General features: G+C 40.5%; 1 protein-coding gene across 2 annotated transcripts in view; it reads left to right on the forward strand.

Annotated features, from left to right (window-relative positions):
• Positions 1-26,031, forward strand: part of LOC148121080 (ATP-binding cassette sub-family G member 3-like) — a 50,440-nt gene that overhangs the window by 18,373 nt on the left and 6,036 nt on the right. For both annotated transcript variants that reach the window (XM_087908800.1, XM_087908801.1), the window contains exons 7-13: positions 4,885-5,036; positions 6,156-6,260; positions 8,611-8,861; positions 13,888-13,970; positions 14,941-15,039; positions 16,827-16,951; positions 19,474-19,631. In XM_087908800.1, the coding sequence (XP_087764926.1) occupies positions 4,885-5,036; positions 6,156-6,260; positions 8,611-8,861; positions 13,888-13,970; positions 14,941-15,039; positions 16,827-16,951; positions 19,474-19,631 (973 nt within the window). The remainder of the gene's footprint in view (positions 1-4,884; positions 5,037-6,155; positions 6,261-8,610; positions 8,862-13,887; positions 13,971-14,940; positions 15,040-16,826; positions 16,952-19,473; positions 19,632-26,031) is intronic.

The raw sequence follows: 26,031 nt of genomic DNA on the forward strand, positions 1-26,031 counted from the left end.
TTTATCTATGTATCTATGTATCTATCTATTTATCTATGTATCTATCTATTTATCTATGTATCTATCTATCTATCTATCAATCATCTATTTACGTAGTGTGTGTGTGCGTGTGTGTGTGTTTGTGTGTGTGCAAGAGGGTGTGTCTGTGTTTGTGTGTGTGTGTAGCATGTTTTTAGAGGTCATAGGAAACCTCAAGGGGATTGCTTTTCTTCTTTCACACAGTGGGTTCTGGGGATGGAAATCAAGTCTTTAGACTTGGCATCAAATACCTTTACCCATTGAGCCATATTGCTTGCCTAGCTTGAATCTTGATCATTTAAACATGCTTGTGGTTAATGGTTACACATATATGAAATTTCAACTTTTTCTTTTGTGATTTATGAATAATTGGTCATGAAAAACAATTGGCTTTTCGGCCATTATTGTGGCCTTATCTCCTGTCTACCAAGGTTGTTCTGCTGGAATTCAAGGTGTGCACTATCATGCCTTTATTACTCACTCTCTTTCTTTCCTTCCCTTTTTCTCTTCCTATCCCCCTCCCTTTATTCCTTAATCTGTTCTTCCCTCCTTCCCTCCCTCACTCTCATTTTTTTTGTTCTTTCTGTGTGTGTTAATGAAACAGAGTCTTAAGTAACCTCAGTAGGCCTTGAACTCCTGGTCCTCCCAAGTTCTGGGATATTACAGATATGAAACCATACCCAGCTTAAAAACAAAACATAATTCTTTATTGATTCTTTGGGAATTTCACATCTTGCACCCCAATACCAAGCAACTCCCAATCAGTCCCCGCATATCCACACTTCACCCTCAGCACACCCCCTACATGCCTTACAGCAGTGGTATGGGAGAATGGTCTGTATTCTGTTGATTATATTTCAAATAAATGGTGATTGGCCAGCACCCAGGAAGGAAGTATTGGCAGGACAACCAGACAGAAAGTAGAGGTGGGTCAATGAGAACAGGAAAATTCTGGGAAGAGGAAAGCCCATTCCTCTACAGTTGTGAGGCCAACAGAGAAGAAGCAAGATATGACTATGCCACTGTAGAAGGTACTGAGCCATGTGACTAACACAGATAAGAGTAACGGGCTAATATAAATTATAAGAGTTAAAAAGAATCCTGAGCTAATGGGTCAATCAGTTTTTGATTAATGTAGACCTCTGTGTGATTTCTTTGGGACTTAACTACTTTGGGAACCAGGCAAGACAGAAATGCAGACAACAAATGGTGCCCACATGGACAACTGCATGCCCATAAAGCCTGAAAGAGCTCAAGAAGTAATTCTAGACAGAAAACAATAGACTAAAGCATGGTTTCTTGGTAGCAGCAAATTCTCAGGTCTGCTCTGCTTGCTAGAGGCAAGCAAGCACTCTCATTTAAGAGAGGCTTCCTGATTCAGCTAGTAGTAAAGCCTTGCAGATTTTACAATGTCTTGCCACAAAACACTTAAATGGTTTTGATTAAAAGCTGACTGCAAACTTTTTGGTTTCAGCTGTAGGAGGAAAAAAGCCATGTCATTTAAAAATAACAGCTTTCTGGGCCATACTGCCAGGGCAAGCTCTGACCATTTCAGGTAGGCAGTCCAACTATTGTGGTTTGATAGCAAACTTCTACAGCTTGCTTGCTGGCAGGGACCTTGAAACTCCATAGAGTTGTGGCAATAAACATAGCTATAGCCAGTACCTCCACCATGAGGCTGGAATCTCAGAAAGCTAAGAAATGTCTAGATCTAGTCATCAAAGCCATGGCTCTAATCCTCTCCATATTGCTTAGCAAATTAAAGACTCACATGATCAGAAAAAGAGAGATAAACAGTAAGGAGAGATTCAAATATGAAGAAAACCTCTAAATGTTTAATGGTGTGTTAAAAACATATGCAGGCTTGGGAGAGGAAAGAAAAAGGTTAAAATCCTTAAAATAAGAAAAGAAAGAGAGTAGTTGTGTTTGGTGACTATCCCACACTTGGAATCCCAACACTTGGAAGGCAGACCTCTGTGAGTTCAAGGCATGGTGACACATGCCTTTAATCCCAATGCTTGGGAGGCAGAGGCAGACAGATCTCTGAGTTAAAGATGTGGTAGCACACACCTTTAATCTCAGCACTTGGGAGGCAGAGGCAGGTGGATCTCTGTGAGTTCAAAGACAGCCTGGTCTACAGAGGGAGTTCCAGGACAGCCAAAGATATACAGAGAATCTGTCTCCAAAAGTAAAAGTAAAAAATAAAAGAAATAGAGTTTAAAATAAAGCCACATAAAGATGAAAAATACACAGAGAAACTTGAACTGTATGTTATTATGCTCTCTTTGAATTGTTTGAATGCTGAGGAAGGACCAACAGCTGCTAAAAGATATTTGCTTATAAATGCTGCTGCATTGTTCTAAGATAGGTATTTTGAAAATACCTTGACTTCAAAATTGAAGTCAAAAGGTATGTTACTTTGGAGAAAAAATTTTGTTTTTGTTGCCACGGGAAATGAGAGGCTGTGGATTCATTCTGAGTTAAGAAAAATCAGGTTTGATCAAGGAAGATCACCTTAGAAATCTTCAGTAGGAACAGATGGCTCAGATGTCAGAGTTATACATACAGAACAGATTCAAGATGTTGTCTGAGATGATCAAGACTTTCAGGAAACTCCAGTCATGACATGATCATATTTCTAAACTTTCTTTACATCCCCATTATATTATCAGCACATCCAACCAGCAGGAAGTAGCCTGGAAAACTACGCCCATATTCCCCAAAAATGGACTATGAATATTTTGTTTTGTTTTGTTTTGTTTTAAAGAGGGGGGGGAAAGTGGTATGGGAGAATGGTCTGTATTCTGTCCATTATGTTTTAAATAAATGCTGATTGGCCAGCAGCCACGCAGGAAATATAGACAGGAGAACTAGACAGGAAGTAGAGGCAGGTCAATGAGAACAGGAGAATTCTGGGAAGAGGAAAGTCCTTTCCTCTGCAGTTGCAAGCCTGACACAGAAGAAGCAAATGTGACTATGCCACTGAAAAAGGTACTGAGCCATGTGGCTAGTACAGATAAGAATAATGGGCTAATATAAGTTAGAAGAGTTAAAAAGAAGCCTGAGCTAATGTGTTGATGGCGAGAGGGGGCCTTTTGTTTGTCCCTGCAGCCCAGCTAGCTTATACCTAAAATAAATAAATAAATCACACAGAAACTGTATTCATTAAAACACTTCTTGGCCGTTAGCTCTAACTTCTTATTGGTTAACTCTTACATCTTAATTTAACCCATTTTTATTAATTTGTATATCGCTACAAGACTGTGGCTTACTGGCAAGATTCTAACCAGCGTCTGTCTCAGGCAGGAGTTCCATGGCATCTCTCACTCTGCCCTTCTTCCCAGCATTCAGTTTTGTCTTCTCTGCCTACCTAAGTTCTGTCCTATCAGGCCAAGCAGTTTCTTTATTGATTAACCAGAAAAAGCAACACATAAACAGAAAGACCTCCTACACCCTTTCCCCTTTTCTGTTTAAAGAGGAAAGGAAGGCTTTAAATTTAACAGAGTAAAATTACATATAACAAAACAGGTATCAAATAAAAATTACAGTTACAATATTTATATCTACTTTATCTTTTATCATAACTTAGAAAAACTATAATTCTAACTATCTATCTATTCTTCAACTCCATCAAAGACTCCAGAAGGATATAATATTACCTAAGTAAACAGGTGATGGGTGTGGTCGATCGATAGTTAAAAATTAACCAGACCAGATTAATATAAAAGATTTAGCTTTAATAAACAGAAGAAAGGGAACTTACAAAACCTGGGTTCCAGTGATCCAGAAGCGCAGGGAACAAAAAGGCCAGGGCCAAACACACCTGGACTTTTATTTGTTTTGTTTGGCCCCAGGGGGACACACCCTAAGCAGAATGTGATTGGCTGAAGTTCCCCATCAAACAGGAAGCAGATTATAAACAACTACCAAACTCTAGAATTGACAGAGACATCTCGCTGCCTAGACATTTACCCAAAGTTCTTCTGAACCTTTGGGGCATCTATCTTCAGCCTACAGGCCCATAGTGTCCAGCAAACTTTTCCATGAAACAGGAAATTTCATAGATAGTTCTGCCAATATTAGCAGTTTTCAGTTACTTTCTTTTGTGTCCTGTTGAATTTCTTGTAGACTCTTTCATAAAGCAGGAACATCGAAGGACCCTCTCACCTTTAGGCAAGTTTAGCAGTCATCTCTCTGTGGGTTCTTCATATCCAGATTATGCAACAGTCCAATCAAGATCATTTTCTTGACCAAATGGCTAACTAACTCCATAAGGAGCCTTTTTGATACCCATCTTTCACAGGGAGTAGCTTCATGCTGCCACAAGCATTTGTGTCTCATTGTCATGAAAAGCCCTAAGTTATTAAAACATTTTAAATGCCATATTCTGTAGTCCTTGAAAGATATAAAGAATGCCTATCTGAAATATATCTATGCACATCTAGAAAATCTAACTAACATGACTACAGACTTGACTATTATAGATGATTATCTATTAACCTATATTTCTTAATTATACATTACATTTTAAATGAGTTAAACAATAACAATTAGAATACCTTAATCAAGATCAAAAAATACATATACATATAACAAAATTGACCTTACATTTGTATCCATAAATCAAGATTTATACCTCGAACTCCTGATGTTCCACACTTCAAGAAGTCCTAATTCTGAAAAAAAAAAAAAAAAGCTTGGATCTTTTGGATCTTCATTTCTCTATCAGGTGCATAATACAAGCGAGATGAGGTGTCTTTAAAGAGAATTCAAGCTGAAATGGGAACAGAGAGTACAAATATTTTGCCAAGAATCTCAAGTTTCCTCTGTTTAGTGACTTATGACTTTTCTTCTGTTTAAACTTAGGATGCCTATGAGGGGACGGACAATCATCTTCTCCATTGATCGGCCCCCGTACTCCATCTTCAGACTGTTTGACAGCCTCACCTTAGTGGCCTCAGGAAAAGTCATGTTTCACGGGCCTGCGCAGGAGGCTTTGAAATACTTCAAATCTGCAGGTATGCCTGGTTTTTGCTGTGAGAGCTCCTTCATTCATGGGATCTGGGGAAAGAACAGGGGTTTTCAGGAATGCTGTTTGGCCCTTGGACAGACTTACTGTGTGGGTTTCTCCATTTTAAATACCTTTGGTTGATTTGGTGACCGAATTCTGTTAGTTGTGCAGCACAGGCTTGCTGTGCAGGTCTCCTTTCTATCTCCTGTCCTGTATCATGCCTGTGTTTCAGCATATTTACTGAGCTTCTTATTCTGCTTCCAATTCATTGTGACCTTCTTAATTATCCAGTTACCCAACACTTGAACAACTTTGGAAAGGCCCAGCATCATTGTGTTCTTGCTCAAGCAGAAGACGGTGATTTTCAGTTTTCCCTAGTGTGACCTGACTCAGAGGAGCTGTGGAGAGGTTACGTGACTTAGCAGTAACTTTCTGTTTTAGGTTTAGGCAATGACTGAAGGTTGCAGTGGCTCAAGTCTGGCTTCTGTGGACTCATGTTTTTGTTTGCCTGTTTTTTTTCAGTCAGATTGGATGATGACATATTTTAATGGGTCATGTCATCAATTTCATCTTAGAGAAATATGGGTATATTTATGAATGATTTACTTTGAGTGCAAATATAGGTTTAAATATTTGCTATCATTTAAAAATGTGTGAGCATTTGTGAGTCTATGGAGTTCAATAAAAATTTAGGCCAAATTCAAGTGATTCTTTCACAGAAAGTGTTCATATATCTATGTCTAGTCTACGTCTATTCTATACCCATGTCCAGTCTGCCTCTATGACCAGATCTATGTCTAGTCTATTTCCATGTCTAGTCTATGTGAATGTCTTGTAGTCTTTGTCTATGTCTAGGCTATGTCTAATCTGTCTGTGTCTGTGTTTTATATATGTGTATGTGTATATGTATGTATAACACCAACATAAACACACACATGTATACAATGGTCTGTGAAACAGAGATTGCTGAAATACTATGAGTGTATATATAATAGAAAAGGTTAAGATAGTGGACAGGAGTGGCAAGAAGAGGAAGAAGTTCTTAGATTCTGTCTCCCCTACTCTACTTTCCCATTCTCTGAAAGAGGGTTCTCATATTTCTCTTCATGGTCCACCTTCTTTGTAGGTTACAACTATGATTCCGACAATAACCCTGCAGACTTCTTCCTAGACATCATTAATGGATATTATTTCTCTGCTCTATTAGACACAGAGGAAGATGGCCATGAAGGTGAGTCTTCTAGAGTCACAGATTTTACCTAATTTATTTTATTAAAACACAACGATTGTTGCCTCAAAGATCAGCCTCTAGACATCTCAGTGTTCAGAGGGAAGCCATTGGGCTGGTGAAGCTAAGACCTTTTCTATCTAAGCGATTAGGAAGACTCTCACACATTCAGTTGATCATATCCTTCTTTATTCATCAGCCTCTTCTGATGGACTGACTGGGGTGTATCTGGATGTGTCATCAGAGCCATACAAAAGCATGTTAATTAATTGTTACATAAAGTATTTCTTCAATCCAAGGTCTTCAAACTTAATCTACATGTCTTTTTGAAAGGAGCATCACATGCCTCCATGACTCTAGTCTTTCATTAAGCGTTGTGTGCAATACAGAAATAATTTAAGAGCCCCAGGTGTGCCTGAGGTGTCCTGTGACCAAGGTCATGGGATGACCACAAGGCCCCCTTAGTAAAACAATCATTGTCCTTCACATGGATTCTTCAGAGTTAAAGTACTTTCAAGAAACATCTGTTTATCTTAATCTCTATCCTGTAAAGTGCTTTTGAAAATTTCTTAAGCAGACAGGTGACATGTTTTTCATCTCTCTTATAGGATTAAAAGCAAGGTCATTCCAATATCGCATATACATTTATGTCTTAAGTAACATATTGCAGATCAACAGAGCCTAAGCAGGGAGAAATAATCTCTTCATAGACAACACGCTTGCCAACTGGCGTGGCATATACTGTGCCTATTCTACTGTATGACTATAAATTCAGTGTCACATGGAATGATAAGAGAATCACAAACCAAAGCTTTTGTACATAAAAGACAATCAGTCAGCTGTGCTTAGATCCTCAGGGTGTATACAGATCTGTCACTAGTTTCTTATATCAGGAGAATTGACAACAGGGATGGGTAAATGGACACCAAGACCTGTGTCTTTATCTGTTAAACAATAAGGGAATTAGGGCCAGCCTTGCTCCTAGAGAGTTTCAATTGTTCTTTAAACATTAAGCTGAGCTGTTATCTAAAGCTGTTTCTCAGGTGGAGCTCAAAGGTCTTGACTGAAAAGCATAACTAACTTTATATATACTTCGATTCATGAAAGTTCTGTATATTATTATCAATTAGAACGTGCATCTTAGGGACAAAGTCATCTTCATAATAATTCACAGGTAAAATTTCCCAGAAGAACATGATGTTTTCAAAGAGATAAACATTATCTTACAGGCAGTGGGGAATTTTCTCACACCCAATTCAACCATGTTAGATATCAGAGCAAAAGCAATCAGGCAAAGAGGAAGCAGAAGCAAAGACAACCTGGGATCTGTGGTCTGGACGGGGGGCTTTGCCTGACTGAGATTATTCATCAAGGAGTTTCCTCCTGGTTTGTTCAACTCCCGTAACCTCAATCACCACCTTCTGCTCCTCTTACATGTCCTCTGGTATCATGGCCCCTGGCTCACAACCAAGTGTCTCATGAGAAATAGCTTTCATGTTAATTTAGTGTCTAAAATTAACTAACAGACTTTGCTGTCTGTTAGTTCTGGGTGTTTTTTCAATTTAATTTACAAAAGAAAATTTATATGATATTGTCACAAAGGAAATTTCTGCTTAAAAGTTAATGTAGCTATTGTTTGCCATGCCATTCTTTTCATTGTTTTAGATATGGTTTGCTTATTTATTCAGAGTGGCCTTAAATGCGTGCACTTTCTACATTACCTCCTAAGTGTAGATATTACAGGGCTATGTCAACATCCTGACTTTGTTTATTTCAAAAACAAGATATTTGGCAGTTTATACATTCACAAGTGACAGAAAGCATGGACCAGACTGTTGTATTAAGAAATATAGAAAAAAATAAAAAGAGAAGTATAGATCCATAAGAGAAGGAGGACTTGGTTAAGAATTGGGGTCCATGTGGGAAAAGGCCTATCAGATTGCTGTGTCCATGGGGTAATGACAGTAGTCAGGTCAGTTAGGGACACTTTTCTAATCTGAGAAGAATTACACAGGAGTAATTTCATTATGCTCAAAGTTTGGTGGGCTGAAGATGTAGCTTAGCTAGTAGAATGCTTGCATAGCGTGCACAAAGCCGTGAGTTTGGTTCCTAGCAGCACATAACTGGGTGTGAGGGTGCATGCCTGTAATCTCAGCACTTGAGAAAGAAACAGGAGGACCTGGAGACGTTTAAGGTCACCTTTGACATCAGAGCAGCTTTGAGGTCAGCCTAGGGTACATGGGACTGCCGCAAAGAAAAACTGATACATAACTTATGTCTTATGCATGAGTACTGTCTCAGAAAAAAACAGTTTAATTATTGTTTTTTACACATATCCATTTTTATCCCAAAGCTGAAGAACATACAGACCTTTCCGAGAGACAGCACCAAACCACAGAAAAATTAGCCATTGTGTATGCCCAGTCCCCTCTATACAGTGAAATGAGAACTGAATTGGATTCACTCATGGGGGAACAGAAGTCAGGGAGGAGCTCAGCCCTGGAGGAGATCACGTGGGTCACCCCTTTCTGGTATCAGCTTTGGTGGATCATCTGTCGTTCATTCAAAAACTGCCTGGGTTTTCCACGGGTCACCAAGGTCGAGGTAATCTGATGAATTATTTTATTTGCATTGTGAAAAACTTGCATGGGAGCCATTTGTTTCTGAGTCAGTACTGCAGGGTTACACTTATCTTCTGCAACCTTCCATGTGTTTGTCATCTCCACACTGCCAGGCAGAGAGAAATATTCAATAAAGCAAGTAGACTATGATTAAGTTTTTACTTACAGAAAACATTTTTGTGCCTGTTTTTTATTTAGAGAAACTGTAATGACTAATCCAATAGGAAATTCAATTTAGAGAACAAAAGAAGAAATTCAGCACACCTGGGAGCTCCTCACAAATGTCAACTTTATTTCACCATTGCATCCTGCAAGTTCAAAGTCCAGGAATGAGAAAAGGAGGAAAAGGGTTTTTTTCTTGATGCAACTTTCCATGTGGGTGGATGGATGGTAACCGGATAAACAGATAAAACTGTAGCCTGTCAGACGAGAGAATGGACTTGGAGAAGGTTTAAGTAGAGAAGGGTGGAGATGACTGGAGAGGGAAAGGATGGTTGGTCTGTGGTTGAGATCATGTGGTGAGGAGACAGGGCCACAGAACAGCTCTGAGGGAGCCTGAGCATCGACTGCCTGAGATGAGCCCGCTGCAGAGTGCTGTTCCCTCGTCAGGAGTCCAGTGTGTGAAAGCAGCAGCTACTCAAAGAGTGCAGCTCACACACACATAGTAACTGGATGAAAAATGCTCTTCCCTGTCAGTCAACTGGAGTGAGAAGGAGGTGAAGTTCTAATTTTCTTTAAACTGACTCTGTAACAAGGATCATAAGATCATCATGACTTTGTAACATGACGGGGCATGCTTGTTGGGGTATCTGTTCCCGCCTGGTACCCAACAGCCAGTAAGTCCCAGAGAAAATCAACCACACAGAGATCTCTATAAGTTATAAAGCTGATTGGCCCATTAGCTCAGGCTTCTTGTTAACTCTTATAGCTTATATTAACCCATTACTCTGATCTATGTTAGCCATATGGCTTGGTACCTTTTTCAGCTGTCAGTTCACATGTTGCCTCTTCGGTGGTCTGGGCAGGAATGGTGGAGGGAGCTTCTTCCTCCCTAGCCTTATCCTATTCTCATTGCCCCACCTCTACTTCCTTTCTGGTTGACCCGCCTATACTTCCTGCCTGGCCAATCAGCATTTTATTAAAATACATGATTGACAGAATACAGACAATTCTCTCGCACCATTTCCCTCTTTTTTTTTTTAAACAAAGGAAAATACCCATAGTCCATTTGTTGGGAATGTGGGCGTAGTATTTCAGGCTACTTTCTGCTGATTGGGGACGCTGATAATCTTATAGGGACCTAAAGAAAATTTAGAGTTATAATCAAGTCCTGACTGGAATATCCTGGGAGTCTTGATCATCTCAGGCAGCAGTCTTGAATCTGGATGTAGAACTCTGTCACCTGGGCCATCTGTTCCTGTCGGAGATTTCTCAGGTGGTCTTCCTTTATCAAACCTGATTTTTCTTAACTCAGAATGAATCCACAGCTTCTCATTTTCTGTGGAAACAAAAGCAAAATCTCTTCTCCAAAGCAACATACCTTTTGACTTCAATTTTGAAGCCAAGGTATTTTTAAAATACCTATCTTGGGTTAGTTCAGCAGCATTTATAAGCAAAAGTCTTTTAGCAGCTGTTGCTCCTTCCTCAGTATTCAAACAATTCAAAGAGAGTATAATAGCATACAGTATCAAGATTCTCTGTGTATTTTCCATTTTTATGTGGCTTTTTTAAAACCTCTATGTCTTTTATTTTTACTTTTTAGGACAGGTTCTTTGTATATCTTTGTCCTGGAATAACTCTGTAGACCAGGCTGTCCTTGAATTCACAGAGATCTGTCTGTCTCTGCCTCCCCAGTTCTGGGATTAAAGGTTTGTGCTACCACACCTTGAAGTCACAGAGGTCAATGTACCTCTGCCCCTTGAAGTCACAGAGGTCAATATGCCTCTGCCTCCCAGGCATTGGGATTAAAGGTGTGTACCACCACACCAAACTAGTCCCTTTTTTTCCTTTTTATGTCTAAGAACTTTAACCTTTAGCCTGCATATATTTTCAACACACAGTAAACCATTTAGAGGTTTTTTTCATCTTTGAATCTTTCTTTACGGTATCTCTCTTTTTCTGACTACATGAGCCTTTAATTTACTAAGCAATATGGAGAGCTGTGGCTTTGACGGCTAGATCCATCCCATTCCTTAGCTCTCCAACCTCATGACGGAGGTTCCACTGGAGCCATTTTTCTTGCCACAACTCTGTGATGCTACAAGGTCCCTGCCAGCAAGCAAGCTGTAGCATTCTGCTCACAGACCACACTCAGTCGGACTGCCTGCCTAAAAGAGTCAGAGTTTGCCCTGGCAGGACAGCCCAGAAAGCCAGCATTTTAAAACAGCATGACATTTTTCCTGCTACTGCTGAAAACCGAAAAACATGTGTTCAGTTTTTCATCAACACCATTTAAGTATTTCGTGGCAGGACCTCTTAATGAGCTTCAGGGTTTTGCAGCTAAAGCTGAGTCAGGAAGCCTCTCTTAGATGAGAGCCTTGCTTGCCTCTAGCAAGCAGAACATACCCAAGAAATTGCTGCTACCAAGAAAACATGATTTACTCTATTCTTTCTCAAGCTTTCTCAAGCTTTCTGTGGATTCAGTTATCAACATCTGGACACCATATGTAACATGACAGGACCTGCTTGTTGGGATATCTATTCCCGCCCGGTACCCCACAGCCAGCAAGTCCCAGAGAAAATCAACCACACAGAGATCTCTATAAGTTATAAAGCTGATTGGTCCATTAGCTCAGGCTTCTTGTTAACTCTTATAGCTTATATTAACCCATTACTCTGATCTATGTTAGCCATATGGCTTGGTACCTTTTTCAGCTGTTAGCTCACATGTTGCCTCTTCGGTGGTCTGGGCAGGAATGGCGGAGTGAGCTTCTTCCTCCCTAGCCTTATCCTAGTCTCATTGCCCTGTCTCTACTTCCTGTCTGATTGACCCACCTATACTTCCTGCCTGGCCAGTCAGTGTTTTATTAAAATACATGATTGACAGAATACAGACAATTCTACCGCACCATGACTTAAGATTTTCTGTTATTTTAACATGAATGTCACACAAGAATGCTGTTTATCCAGCTCATTGGCCCAAAACTTATTCAGTTATACTTTAATTCATGATGATGATGATGATTCTCTTGTTGTGTTAGTGTTTGATCCTGGGCCTTAGACATTAGTGAGAAATCACCCTACTGTGAAACAACATCCCTGTCCCTGTCCAACCAGAACTTGTAGCCATTTCTGATCCTAGTGCATTGTTATTTTATTCTCAGGCATTTAGTTTCTATTGAATACTGAAAGGGTCTGTGTTGTAGGCTGTACACTTAGTTCATGTGAGCTGCCCTTTTCATATTTCAATGTTGCTTCTTTCCCTGTGTATATGTAAATATTCTGACCATTTGATTTATTCTGGTCTTTGGATTTTACTTAAGGTCTTATGTCATAAAAAAGACATTTTTTATGTCCATTCTTTTTGGGAGAAAAGATTCTGTATGATTGGAAAACAGTGAGTTACAATCATCAAATTGAGTTAGTCTTTGTTCAACAGTAAGGCAATATCATGGGGGTAAGAAGCGTGTGTATGTGTATGAGTGTGTGTGTATGTTTGCACTGAGGACAAATTTTAATATTAGTTATTTATTTTTTATGTATGGGTGTTTTGTCTGCATGTATTTTTTATGTGTGGGTGTTTTGTCTGTTCATCATGTGCATGCCCATGGAGGCCAGAAGATGACATTAGATTCTCTGATACTGGAGTTACATAAAATGTTTAGGGGCCATTTGGGTGCTGGAAACTGAATCACTGGTACTCTGCAAGAATAACAAGTGCTCTTAACTGCTGAGTCTTATCTCTGAGCCTTGAAATTTTCATTTCTAATTTATTATGTTACATGGTGGGATGATTTCCCTTGGATCTTAATATTGTACTTTCAAAATATTATCCAAGGAATAGTAATTAGGATCTTTCAAATAAGTTACAGCATCCTGTAGCCTTACACCTTCGCTAATGGAAGCACCTTTTAAAACCATTTTAACCCAAAACCAAAGTAGTGCAGGCTCCTTATGACAGTCTACATAGATTGGGTATATTAAGGTAGATGGGGATCTGGAGGACATAACTCCTTAGATGAGACTTGAGCCCTGGCTACTCTGACTGAGGTTGATGGACAAAGATGATGGGCAATGGGAGACTTGGTGACCCAGAGGACACTGTATGAATATTTGGTGACAGCAATAGTGCTGGTTCCCACACAGCACAAACTTCCCTGAGATGACACACGTGAAGACCAGCTCACTCCTTCTTAGCACACAAAATCCCATTGCTGGGAACTGTGTTGTGAGTCATTTTTAATTTTATTATTTGGTTTGCAGTTAAGGGGATCAGTATCTAGTGTATGTTTTGAGGGCTCTGCCACTGAGCTGTCCCCCTGGCCTGGGGTGTACTTGTTTCAAACTATGAGAGTAAAGAAATTCTGAATTACTTTGAGCCACTTGAAGTAGAAAGTTGCACATGCTTGCTGGCATCAGAGTTGAGACCTCAGTTTAGTTGGACACTTTCTGTCACTTACTTGGGTTTGTTCCCTAATCTCCCCAGGCACCTGCATTCTCTCCCACCCGGTGTCATCCAGGTTTTAGTTCCTGAATTGAGCCCTTCACTGTCCATTCCTGCTGGAGCACTGGGATTAATCTTTGCTTTCCAGTATCTACACTGTTGGAGCCTCAGATTGCAGGCTGTCAATTGGACATATTGCAGGCTCAGATTGCAACTGTCACTGTCAGTTGGACATATGAGTAGTCTTGTTGTATAATCTTCCAGGGACTCTGGCCAAATTATAGTGTTTATATCCCTGGAGATATCTGATTAGTATCCTACATATTCTAAAAAAAAAATGAACAATGTAAAGAATAATTTCTATTCAAATTTAAAAATTTTCTTTCTCCCATTTTCTTTTCAAAAGGTAATTTTCATAGTTATACAAGCAGTGTTTCTGGGTATCCATTTCCATGTCCAAAGAAATGACTGTACCGAAGTCCAGACCAGGTAAGCAAATGAGAAAATGCCGTCACTTTGTTCAAGCTTATATAAATCCATGAAGAACTGTAATTCATGAGAAAAACAGAGTAAACATTTTATCACGTGATAGAGTGTGTTTGAAGGCTGAGTGGAAGAACTCACTTTTTCACATATGTCTGTGTATAGATAGTATGAAGCTCCACATATCACACATCACATTTTGCCTGTTTTACTGTATGTAGTAGTTTCATGTTATTTGACTCTCACCACACTCAAAATGTGGGGCGTTTGTTCGTCTTCCTGAGTGGAATCCTGCAACTCTTAAGAAGACTCCCCATACCACCCACTCTTGATTCCTGGCATCAGCCATTCTAGTTTCTATCATTGAACATGACTAACGTGGGAACCCTGAATGGAGACACACACAAGTGTCTTTCTTCTCCTGTTGTTTGGATGTGGTTTCTTGTTTGTTTTGATTGCCATGTTTCCATTTGTGTGATGTCCTTAGGCGTTGGTGGGGATTTCCTGGGTTCTGTAAGGCAGAATAATAGTCCATTGTGTGATTAGGTTGTGTTGCTTCCCATTCACCTGTGACCGGGAATGTGGTTCACTCTCACATGTGACTGCTATGAGCCAAGCTGCTGAGTGTGTAAGAACATCTCTTTGAGATCTGGAAGTTTGCTCTTTAAGGTAGGAAGGTAGAGCTGCATTTTCTCAGTTGAGGTTTGCTCCTTTCAAATTGACATACAACTAACCAGCACAAGCTCCCCTTGAACTCGAGCAATGGATGGTTGTGATCCACCATGTAGGTGCTGCCAAACAAACATGGCTTCCTTGCAAAATCGACAAGCACTCTTACCTGTTGAGCTATCTCTCTGGTTTTTTTTTTAAAACAGATATGTGTAATGTTATTCATTCTACAGAATAAGGAGTATTAGAAACAGCCCATCCTAATGTTGAATTTACTGTTGCTTTTGCCTTCATTCTCTCCTGGCAGAGTCCACCTGATCTTCATCCTCACAGTTATCCTGTGTCTTATAAATGTGACTATGGGGGTGCTCTTCGCAACTGACAGCTATAACAGTGATCACTTTCTGTGAGTAGCCCCTGCTTCAGAAACAGGCATCAGGGGTGGGTGATCTAGTTAATTACATTCGTAGTTGGACCTAGAATGTTATGTCATGAATTACCAGCAATTCCCCTTTTTATTACTTACTTAGTTGAAAATAAACAAACTATGAAATTTTTTATCATGTGGTATCATGATTTTGAAGTATGTAAAGAGTTTTCTAATATTATCTGAAAAATGGATGGGAAATCAAGAGCAGACGTTTTTGCTGCTCAGAGAAAGTCTCAAAATTAGGGCGAGATCACTAGATCCCAGTGCTACAGACAACACAGTCTAGGGGCTAAACATGACAGGAAATTTACCAACCCACTCCCAGAGAAAGATGTCAGGGATTTCATAGAGCTTGGGTGCAGTGGGCTCAGCAGCGCTGGAGCTGGAGAGGGACAGCTGCACAGGAATCAGGGTCTTCTTGATGCAGGGCTGGGATGAGCAGACAGCAGTCAAATATAAAAGAGCTGTTTATCTCCTGTGTTTTCCAAACATGGAAGAACCTTTTCCTGGTGGTCTGTGCTTAGGATTCCCTGCTCTCAAAGATGGCCAAGTTCGTGCCAAGGAGGGAAGCCTTCAGAGAGAAGCTGAGGGTACACTCACTTGCGATGGCTCTATGTGCATGAAACCGTGTGTTAATTCACAGTACCACAAACCCTGAGCATGTCTGTATTTCTCTAATCTCAACACTTGGGGGCTGGGTTAGAGGCAGGAAGTTCTCATTCTTGGGTACATATGGAATCTAAGGCTGTTCTGCACTGATGATTCTTTATCAAACAAAAAAAACCAAAAAACTGAGATGCACTAAAGACACTAGGTAGGGGGCAGAACTTGGGATTTGGAAGGGTCAGGAAGGGAAAGGGATAGATTTGGTATCTGGTAAAGATTCACGGTTGTAAAGAGAGATTATTGAAGGAATACATCTGTCCTAAAGTGAGGGCAGCAGAAGAGAAGGGTGTGGTGTCCTGAAGCTGCACTGTGACCTCAGAGTGACAGTGTCACCTTCTTTATAAGAACTGGAAGGAGAAAAGTCTCCATGACAAATGTCTGAGGTGAGGTACGAATGAGCTGCTCCTCAGGGAGCCAGCGTCAGAGGGGTAGAGACTCTGGGGAGAGTGGGCACATCAGGCTATTGCTCTGGAGGGGCTGTTGTGTGGTCAGAGTGGACAAAAGGAGGAAATCTTGTAGGGAGAGGCTGCTTATTTGTTTCAGCTGCAGGGCCTGCTTACACCAGAAATAACCACACAGAAACTGTATTAATTAAATTACTGCTTGGCTCATTAGCTCTAACTTCTTATTGGTTAACTCTCACATCTTCATTTAACCTATTTCTATTAATTTGTGTATCACCACATGGCAGTGACCTCCCGGGAAAGTTTCAGGATGTGTGTCTCTGGCGGCTCCATGATGGCTTTGCTCTCTTCTTCCCAGAATTCAGTTCTGTTTTTTCTGCCTACCTAAGTTCTGTCCTATCAGGCCCAAAGCAGTTTCTTTATTCATTAGTCAATGAAAGCAACACACAAATAGAAGGACCTCTTACACCAGGGAAGAGTTTTCAGATAGGGAGAATCTTAGTGAGAATGTCATAAGGATGGTAGCTTAGAGATGTTGCTCGCTAAGATGGAGACAAGTGTGGGAGTCAGCCTGGAACATAGGGGACATTGTCCTGTTAGGCTGCCTGTGGTAGCAGAAGTCACTGTAACCAGCATCTCACCTGTGCCTTCTGGACTAACTAAGGATGTATAACATGATCTTTGTCTCTGTAGACATGAGCATACCCGTGGATACTACAGAGTGTCATCGTATTTCCTTGGGAAATTGTTGGGTGAGCTGGTACCCTGGAGGTTATTGCCAAGTATTGTATTTACTGTTATATTATTCGGCATAGCAGGTAAGTGACAAAGCAAGAGAACGCGTCTTTACTCTTGGGGGAGCGTGTTTTGGTTTGTACAGCTGCGGCGAGTCTAAAGTAGGAGAGCATGAGTAGAAAGGCTCCTCTCACTCTGTGCCATCAAATCAGGAGTTCAGCGAGAGAAGAGTTCACAAAATACTACAAGAGTTGTTTATGAAACTGTGTTTTACTAGAGATTCTGTGCACTATAATGAATGTGAAAACAGCACACACATTTGAGAAAGTGCCAATGGAGCAAGGTCAATTATTAGTATCTATCCAATGATTTTTTAAAAGATTTATTTTTCCTTCATTTGTTTGTTTGCCTGTGTGTGTGTGTGTCTGTCTGTGTGTGTGTGTGTGTGTGTGTGTGTGTGTGTGTGGCATGTGTGTGTGTCTGTCTGTCTGTCGTGTGGGGGGGTATGCGTGTATTGTGAGAGAGAGCACTAAGTGGATGCAGTGCCTGGGGAGGTCAGAAGAGGACATCAGATTCCCAGGTACTGGAGTTACAGAATGTAAGCTGCCGTGTAGGTGCTGGGATTGGAATCCAGGGCCTCAGCAGTACTAGTACATGTGCTTAATCAGTGAGCCATCTGTTATACCAGATAACAGATGTATATTTTTCCTGTGTTTCTGTATAAGTATCTGTATATGTAAATACAATATAGAAAAGTAGATAACATCTCATACACATGTATGTGTGAAAAAGAACTTAAATGTGTACACTGTATTATATTACATAATTTTACAAAGAGAGAGGACACTAAATTTGAGGTTTGTTGACAATATGTAATATAAAAAGATATTTTAAATATGTGCACAGATTTATTTGTGTATCATGGATAAGCTTCACCTTAGATTAATTGCTCAGAATTAACATACTTTTCATACACACACACACACACACACACACACACTCATAAAGATACACAGACATGTCCATTCACTCACACAGACATAAACACTCACACAGACATACGCATGTACACATATACAAACACACTCGCACACACAGACAAATACACTTTCAAAGGTAAACACTGATAACGATTAGACATTTTATAAGAGATTTATTATTCAGAACTAGTTATTTAGGTGATGGAATGGTTATGGTTAATGTGCCTGTCCTGCAAATTGGTTAACCTGAATTTGATCCTCAGAATCTACAGTGGAGAAAAGAATCACTCCAGAAAGATGTTCTTCAACTCCACACACACACCATGGCACCTGCACATCATGAAACATACACACCATGACACATGTACATCATGGCTCATACACACCACAGCACATGCATACCATGGCACATGCACACCACGGGCACATATACAGTCATACGCATACATGCATTGTGAATACCATGATAATAATTACATCAACTTGTAAAACAATTAGGCACAGAACTTAGCTCCCCCAGACTCTAACTTGTATCCTTATGACTATTATAGAAACATAGGTCTATGCATGTCTCATATCATTATCTCCATAAAGATTACAAATCAGGTTTTGGGACTAATCGCCTGTCTCCATAGCAGTTATATTGTGACTTCCTAGGGAAATCTAAATTTGATGACATCCTCCTATCCTCTAGATATTAAAACCTCTGCAAGCTTGTTTAACCCTTGCCTTAGTTAGGTTTCTAGCACTGTAATAAACACCATGACCAGAACCAAACTGGGGAGGAAAGGGTTTATTTCATCTAACAGTTCAATGTCCTTTAGGAAAGGAAGTTAGGGTAGGAACCAGGAGGCAAAATGTGAGGCAGAGACCGTAGGAGAAAACTGCTTACTGGATTGCTCTTCGTGGCTTCCTAAGCCTGTCTTCTTATAGAACTCAGGACTGCCTGCCCAGGGATGGCATCATCCACAATTGTCTAAGTCCTCCTACATAAACCATTTATTAAGAAAATGCCCCTACAGGCTTGCCTACAGGCCAATCTTAAGGAGGGATTTTCTTAGTGAGATTACCTCTTTCCATAAGATACAAGCTTGTGTTACATTTACAAAAAATGAACTGGCACAGTCCTGATCCCAATTTCATTACTAATGCGATGTAATATAATGTAATATGATAAAATAATAAATGTATTATATTACAATTATAATAAACACAGAGAGATGTGGACGTGAACGTATTCTATTGCTGATTCTCCTGTGAAAAACTGTGATAAAATTTGGGTCACTTGTGTTGTCTGTAATTTTCCATGTCTGAATCCCATAAATTGCTCATAGTTACATAAAGAGGGAAATAAGTATTATATGGAAAGGTATTTTTGTGGCAGATAAAAATAAAGTGATATGATCGTGCTGGAAAGCGGCTCATTTGTTAAGAGCACTTGATGCTCCTCCAAAGTCCCCCAAATTTTGTTCCCAACACCCACATGATCAGATAGCAGTTAGAGACTCAGAGAAGTTGGGTGTCTATGAAACTATTATCAGTCTTGTTGACTATTACAGCATTATTTGAAATATGTATAATTTTCTTGATTTAGATAAACTGATCCCACTTATTTTCTTTCTAAGGAATAAATACAGATATGAAGGGTTTCTTCACTATGATATTTACCGTCTTGATGTTAGCTTTGTCTATCAGTTACCTGCCCCTGTCTATAGGAGCAGCGCAGATTGCAGTGGACGACCCAACAACACTCCTTATGGCCATCTACTTGATGTTCATGCTGGTGAGTGTGAATTGTGTTTTTCTGAGAGGAAGAATTTCCTTATGTTCTTTCTTGCACATATAACCTGCTTGACTCATCAGGACTTGGAACATGAGGTCTTATGTTCAATCTTATTATGGTCTGTAGGAGAGAAGGAGCTGCCTTGTACTCCTATGCTTTGTGGTTACTGCTCTTATATAACTCCTATGGTGTGGTTGACTTGCGTTTTGGGGGGAGCTTTTTATCAGACATTTTTTGGGAACATATTTCAAAACATAATCAATTAGAACTTCAAGAAAGTGGTGTGATTGGCTGATTCCCCCAACAACAAGACAGATTGCTGCCTTCCCTTAATGCCAGTGTGTGAGACTTGCCTGCTCTTTTAATCATAGCAGAGGTGATTTGTTTATTCAGTAGTCTCTAATGGCAAAGCATAGTTCATGGTTGGTTTTTACTTTTTACTCTTTGCTTTTTTGGGTACCCACCACCCAGCTCCCAAATAAATCACACTGAATTATATTATTACTTATAAATGCCTAGTCTTAACTTGGCTTGTCTCTAGCCATTATGACTTTACTTAAATTATCCCATCTAACTTCTGACTCTGGAACTTTTTCTTTTTTATTTATTTTTTTATTAATAATTAATTTTACATACCAATCCCAGTTCTCCCTCCCTCCCCTCTTCCAGCTTCTCCTACTTTCTCCCCATCCGACCCTCCTCCACTCCTTAGAGAGGGTAAGTCTTCCCATGGGGAGTCATCAAAGTCTGGCACATCACTTTGAGGCAGGACCAAGGTTGTCCCCCCACCCCCATATAAAAGCTGAGGATGGTATTCTTCCAAAATAAATGTGCTCCAAAAGGTTTGTTCCAGCACTCGGTCTAAATCCTGGTCCCACTGAAAGTCTAATCCCACAAACTGCCCAAGCCACATAACTGCCACCCACATTCAGAGATCCTAGATTGGTCCTATGCAGGTACCCCAGCCCCCAGTTAGGGATCAGCGAGCTCCCATTAGCTCAGGTCAGCTGTTTCTGTGGGTTTCCCTACCTTTTCTTACTACTGTGTCTTACTCTCACACTTACTCCATGAGTGTCGGTGTGAATCGGTGGCTGTGTAGCTGGGTGGCTGGCCTCAAGCATCCTCCTCTCCTCTTTTCTTGTTCCTCCATCCCCTTAGATTTCTCCTCCCAGTTATTCTCTCTGCCTGCCAGCCCTGCCTATCCTTTCTTGCCAAGTTATTGACTCTTCAGCTTTTTATTATACCAATCAGGAGTGTAGACAGGCAAAGTATCACAACTTGGCAAAGTTAAAAAATGCAACATAAAAGAAAGCATCATATTTTGCATCATTATACAAATGTTCCACAGGACAAACATGTGTAATACATCTTAAAGAAATGTTTTACATTAATGATCAAAGTAATTGTTCAGCACTAAAAGTCTATTTCAGGGCTCACTTGTATTGTGAAAAGTGTTAGATATAGTGGAAGATTCCAGAATCCTAAGTACTAATCCGTCTCTGTATTAGCACACTACTGTTCAATGTTTGTAAATGATTACCCATTTTACTCTTTCACCTCCATTAATTACATACAGAGCTGATGTTGGACACATTGAGGAACCATTTGGAGATAGAGACTTGATGGGGGAAAGTCTGTTGCAAGAAAGGGGAAGGTCTTTGAATGTTTATAGTCTTCTCCTCCTTCCTCTTTCTGCTCTGCTTCGCACTGTCATGTGAAGATGTAAGCATTCAGCTTCCTTTCGCACTTCCTTGCCTGCTGCCTGCTGCCCACTGCCAAGCCTCCCTGTCAAAATGACATCTTATCACTCTAGAAACCCAAGGCCAAAGGAACTCTTTTTTTCTACAAGCTGCCTTGATCGTGATGTTGTGTCTCAGTAACAGAGAAGTAACTGCTACACTTCCTGTTAATCGGGCCATTCTTTCCTCCCTGTCTCATTCTTTCTTTTGCTTTTTGTAAACCACTGGGTCTTCTTAGCTGTGCCCATATATGCCTGTGGAGGGCCTTCTACTGGACCATGGAAGGCTCTCAGGGACCACATACTTAAAGAAAACTGGCTCTCCCCCTCCCAGCAGTCATCACTACCAATAGCTCCTCAGGTAAGGGAAGGAGTTCATAGCCAGCTCTCCCTTCCATGCAGGGATTTTGTCTGTCCTGATCTTTTACAGGTGATGCCCATGCTGTCACAACTGCTCTGCACTCATATGTGTCACTGTCCTGCTGTGACAGAAAGCACTGTCTTGTTGTAGTTGTTCACTGCCTCTGGCTCTTACAGTCTCTCTAGCCTCTCTTCATCATGATCATTGATCTTGGGAGGGGCTGTGATATCCAGATGTCCCATTCAGGGCAGGATCCTCTGTCATTTCTCTTCTCTGTATATCGACCTGTGATGGGTCTGTCTTAATCACTGTCTCCTGAAAAAGGAAACATCTCTGAAGAAGGTCTGAGATGTACTTATCTGTGGGTGTCACAACAACTCATTAGAAGTCAGTGTGATACCAGATCCATTTAGGGGATTAACAGTAGATTCTCTCCTCGGACCTATGACCCCACTAGACACAGCATCAGACAGGATTTCGATCTCATAGAGCAGCCCATAAATACAATCAGAAAATGAATGGTGGTTAGTGCCATTGTAGTAGTCTGTCCAGTGTCCCCCATGTGTTTCTTTATCACCAAGAAAAAGAAAAGCAGAAAAAACCCAGGTGGGCTCCTCCCTGTCTTTTAGCATACATGGAACACCCCAAGTCTCCTACCCTATATTTCAGCATTTCTAGCTCACTACCCATAGTGATAACACCCAATTAAGATGGAAGAGACAAGGAAAAACTGACAGAAAATTTTGCTCTATCATGTTAAGGACTGGACTCAGAGTACTCTGCCAAGCATGCTGGACTGAACTATAGATGAGTTTTTGTAAAGGAAGCCTAGACATACTGGTTCTTAGACCTAAAACCCTCTACCATCTTTGAGCACTCTTGTTGGCCTATGGTGATGGTGTTTTCATCTGCCTCATTGCTGAGCTGCCAGACTCTCAGGGCATGGGGCAGTAGACAAACATGACGCTTGTGGACAAGATGATCTATAGAGATTGGTTCTGCTGCCATCCAGAACATCGACCCCAAAGCACAGTGGAGATAGCAAGGCCCAGGAATTATTTCCATAAGTTCTGCCCATTGTTGGTTCTGGTCATCCTACCTCAGTCTGTAGAAGGGAAACTGAGTCACCTTGGAGCCCAGAACTGCCTGAGCATCGTTATACAAGATTTAAAATGAAATGCAGTTCTACAGTGTCTCCAGTGTGTAGGGTAGAGGGTTAAAGGTGACAGAATGTGTTAATATAGATAAGATGGATAAACCTGTGTGACCCTATCCCTTTTCCCTTCTCATGTGTGATTATATATTGAAGGAGGAGAATACAGGTACACAATAGAGTAAGTTTTTCCTGGAGAATATATGGAGAAATTTTAAAAGGAATACATCAGATATTATGATGTTAAAACTGTCTCCTGGAAGTCTCCCTAAATTCTGTGAAATGGACTGGCCTTTAAGAACCCAGATGAAATTCCACAAATAACAAAGAAACAAATAAACAAACTAAATGATAACTTTAATATACACTGGTAGGAGTGTACCAACTCCTGAGATGGGTAGAGCCTCCTCCCTTCCCCATGCTGATGCTGGTTTGATAAATACTATCTTAGAGTAACTAAGAACTACATAGGCTTGTTTAAGATTAAAGTCATTCTCAGAAGGACTGAGACCTCTCTAAGCCCACAGGCCTTCCTACCAGGGAATGCATGTAAATGTGGTAGTGGTGGCTGTACCCAGTACCAAAGGTTGGGGAAGGCAAAAACCGGTTCAGTTGACCAGCCAATCAAGCCAAATGGATGAGCTCTGAGCTCAGCCAAAGACTGTCTCAGAAAATGAGCTAGAGGGAGGCTGAGAGATGGCTAAGTAGTTAAGAGCATTGGCTGCTCTTCCAGAGGTCCTGAGTTCAATTCCCAGCAACCATATGGTGACTCACAACCATCTGTAATGAGATCTGTCACTCTCTTCTGGTGTGCAGGCATACATGGAGGCAGAATGTTGTATACATATTGTATACATAATAATAAATGTTATTATTTATGTATGTATGTATACATGTTGTATACATAATAATAAATAAATCTTTTAAAAAATGAGCTAGATCAGTGATCAAGGTCACCTGACAGGGACCTCTGACCCCCCCCCACATGTACACATGTGAACATCACATACATATACACACAACACAGACAGACTCAAAATGGGTACTGTAGAAGGAAAGATGGTAGCAAACAAAATAGGCAAATAGTTATAGTACCTCTTTTGATAAATTCAATTACATTATGACACCAAATGCTAATATTGAATATATTATTCCCTAATCTAGTTATGACTTCATGCCTTAATGATACAGCATAAGCCTTTAAGACTTTTTAAAGTAAGCTCTCAAGGTATATTACATACAAACCCAGTGGCTGCATGAAGTTCCCATGTAAAGCATGTAGCCTAAGTATTTTCTTAAGCTACCAAGGGAATACAACATCAATCCCCGAATAAATTATCTCTAATTAAAGAATTTAAAGCTGTTAGAGAATATTCAAGTGTGCAAAAATGGAAGGGTCCAAAAACCTCCTTCTAAGGGAGAATCTCTTAGGCTGACTGTTGCTATATCTGGGTTGACTGTCCTGGGATGGAGTGTTGCTGTGGCAACATGTTCCAGGATGAGCGTTGCTCTTGCAACGTGTCTTAGACTTTTTCTTTTCTTAAGACCATTTGATCAATACATGATGAGCTGACTTACAAGTGCAGATAAATTGTCAGAGTAATGACCAATGACCAGAGCACAGATATTAAGGTGCCACCTGCATCCAAATGTAATTTTCTTTCTGAAACACTTATGGTCTGATCACTAATGAAGCCTTGCACACACACACACACACACACACACACACACACACACACACACACACACACACACAGTGTCTAGAGAGTAACCAGAACTGGGAGAAACTGGACAGAGGCCCACGCTTTGCCGAGAGAGTGAACAGACAACGGAGGAGTCTGTAGTCAGTGTCTAGGCTGAACAGAGCAATGCCTGATTTCAGGCATGTCACAATGAGGGCAAATGTTTGTTGGGTTCACATTTACCACAGAAATCTTCCTCGCTTCATTGAGTTTAGCTTATTCTTGCCTAAAAAGTTCACTAGTAAAGAGAACTTTGAGAGAAAGAATTAGAGAAGCCAATAGTATCTTCACAGTCAGCCAATGGCAATATGAAGGGAGGGCTTGGCTTGGGGCCTATTATAGTAAAGGCACAGGAACCAGGAACCTATTTCATACTTGTTTTAGTAGGATAAAGCATGTCATTCACAGAAGCAGTATTTTGTTCATTAGCAAAACAGGCTTATAGACACTCCTTTGGATGATGTAGAAAATTAATATCAATCTCATAGAGTCAAATGTGCCATTCCTATAATTACAAACAAGGAACAGTTCCTGTTCGAGATTCTATAGAAGCTGACTTCAATGATTAGTGACTTGCAGAAGGCAAACAAGCAAGGCCATCCTCTTAGTTAGCCAGATTTGCAACAGAAGTGCCCGCCTGGAACTCAACACAGCTCAACATGCATGTATAGAGTGTTCAGTACCACACTGCTTCGAGCATAGCATTATACCCAGAAACTGTTTTTGAGAAATATGCGGTATGTTTGGAGATCTCTGCAGGGTGGCTTTTCCTAGCATCCTGGGATACCTCTGGGTTTCTTCCAGAAACAAACAACAACAAAATAAAAGGTCAGGTTCTGAGGAGAAAGCAATTTGCTTCAGGAGTTCCACCAAGTAATAGATTTTAAAGTATCTTTATCCAAAGACTGGGCATCAACAAAAAGTGTTATAACCTGAGTTGGTGAGTTTCATCCCTGGGTTTTACAGGAAAGGAAACCTATCTGTAAAACTCTAGGGCCAGCTCGTTTACCAGTAGCGGAGGACTCGTCATCTTCCTCATCTTCATCAGTAGGCAATGTCTGGTACACTCTGGGGTCCACAAAGAGGGTGAAGGAGGCTTTGGTGCTGCTTCCCATGCCCTCCTGATCAAAAAGCAAAAAGGAGAAGTCAGTGCAGCAGGAACAGGTGGAGCTGGCATTGCTTATCTTTACCTAAGAAAACAAACAAAACAAGCAAGTAAACAAATTAAAAACCAGAATGGTTTATCTTTGAACAAGGACATACGTCCCAAGTTGCCCCCTTTGGATCCTCCAGGCAGTCTTTAAAATTAATTCTCAAAAAGAACCTAACAATACCTCATTACCTAAAGGGCATGGAGTTAGTAGGGTTCACTCTCTTTTTACTCTCATCTTTGCTAAATGTGCTTA

The sequence above is a fragment of the Myodes glareolus genome, chromosome 8, assembly GCF_982192425.1.
Source record: "Myodes glareolus chromosome 8, mMyoGla1.1, whole genome shotgun sequence".
In the NCBI taxonomy this organism is placed as follows: Eukaryota; Metazoa; Chordata; class Mammalia; order Rodentia; family Cricetidae; genus Myodes; species Myodes glareolus.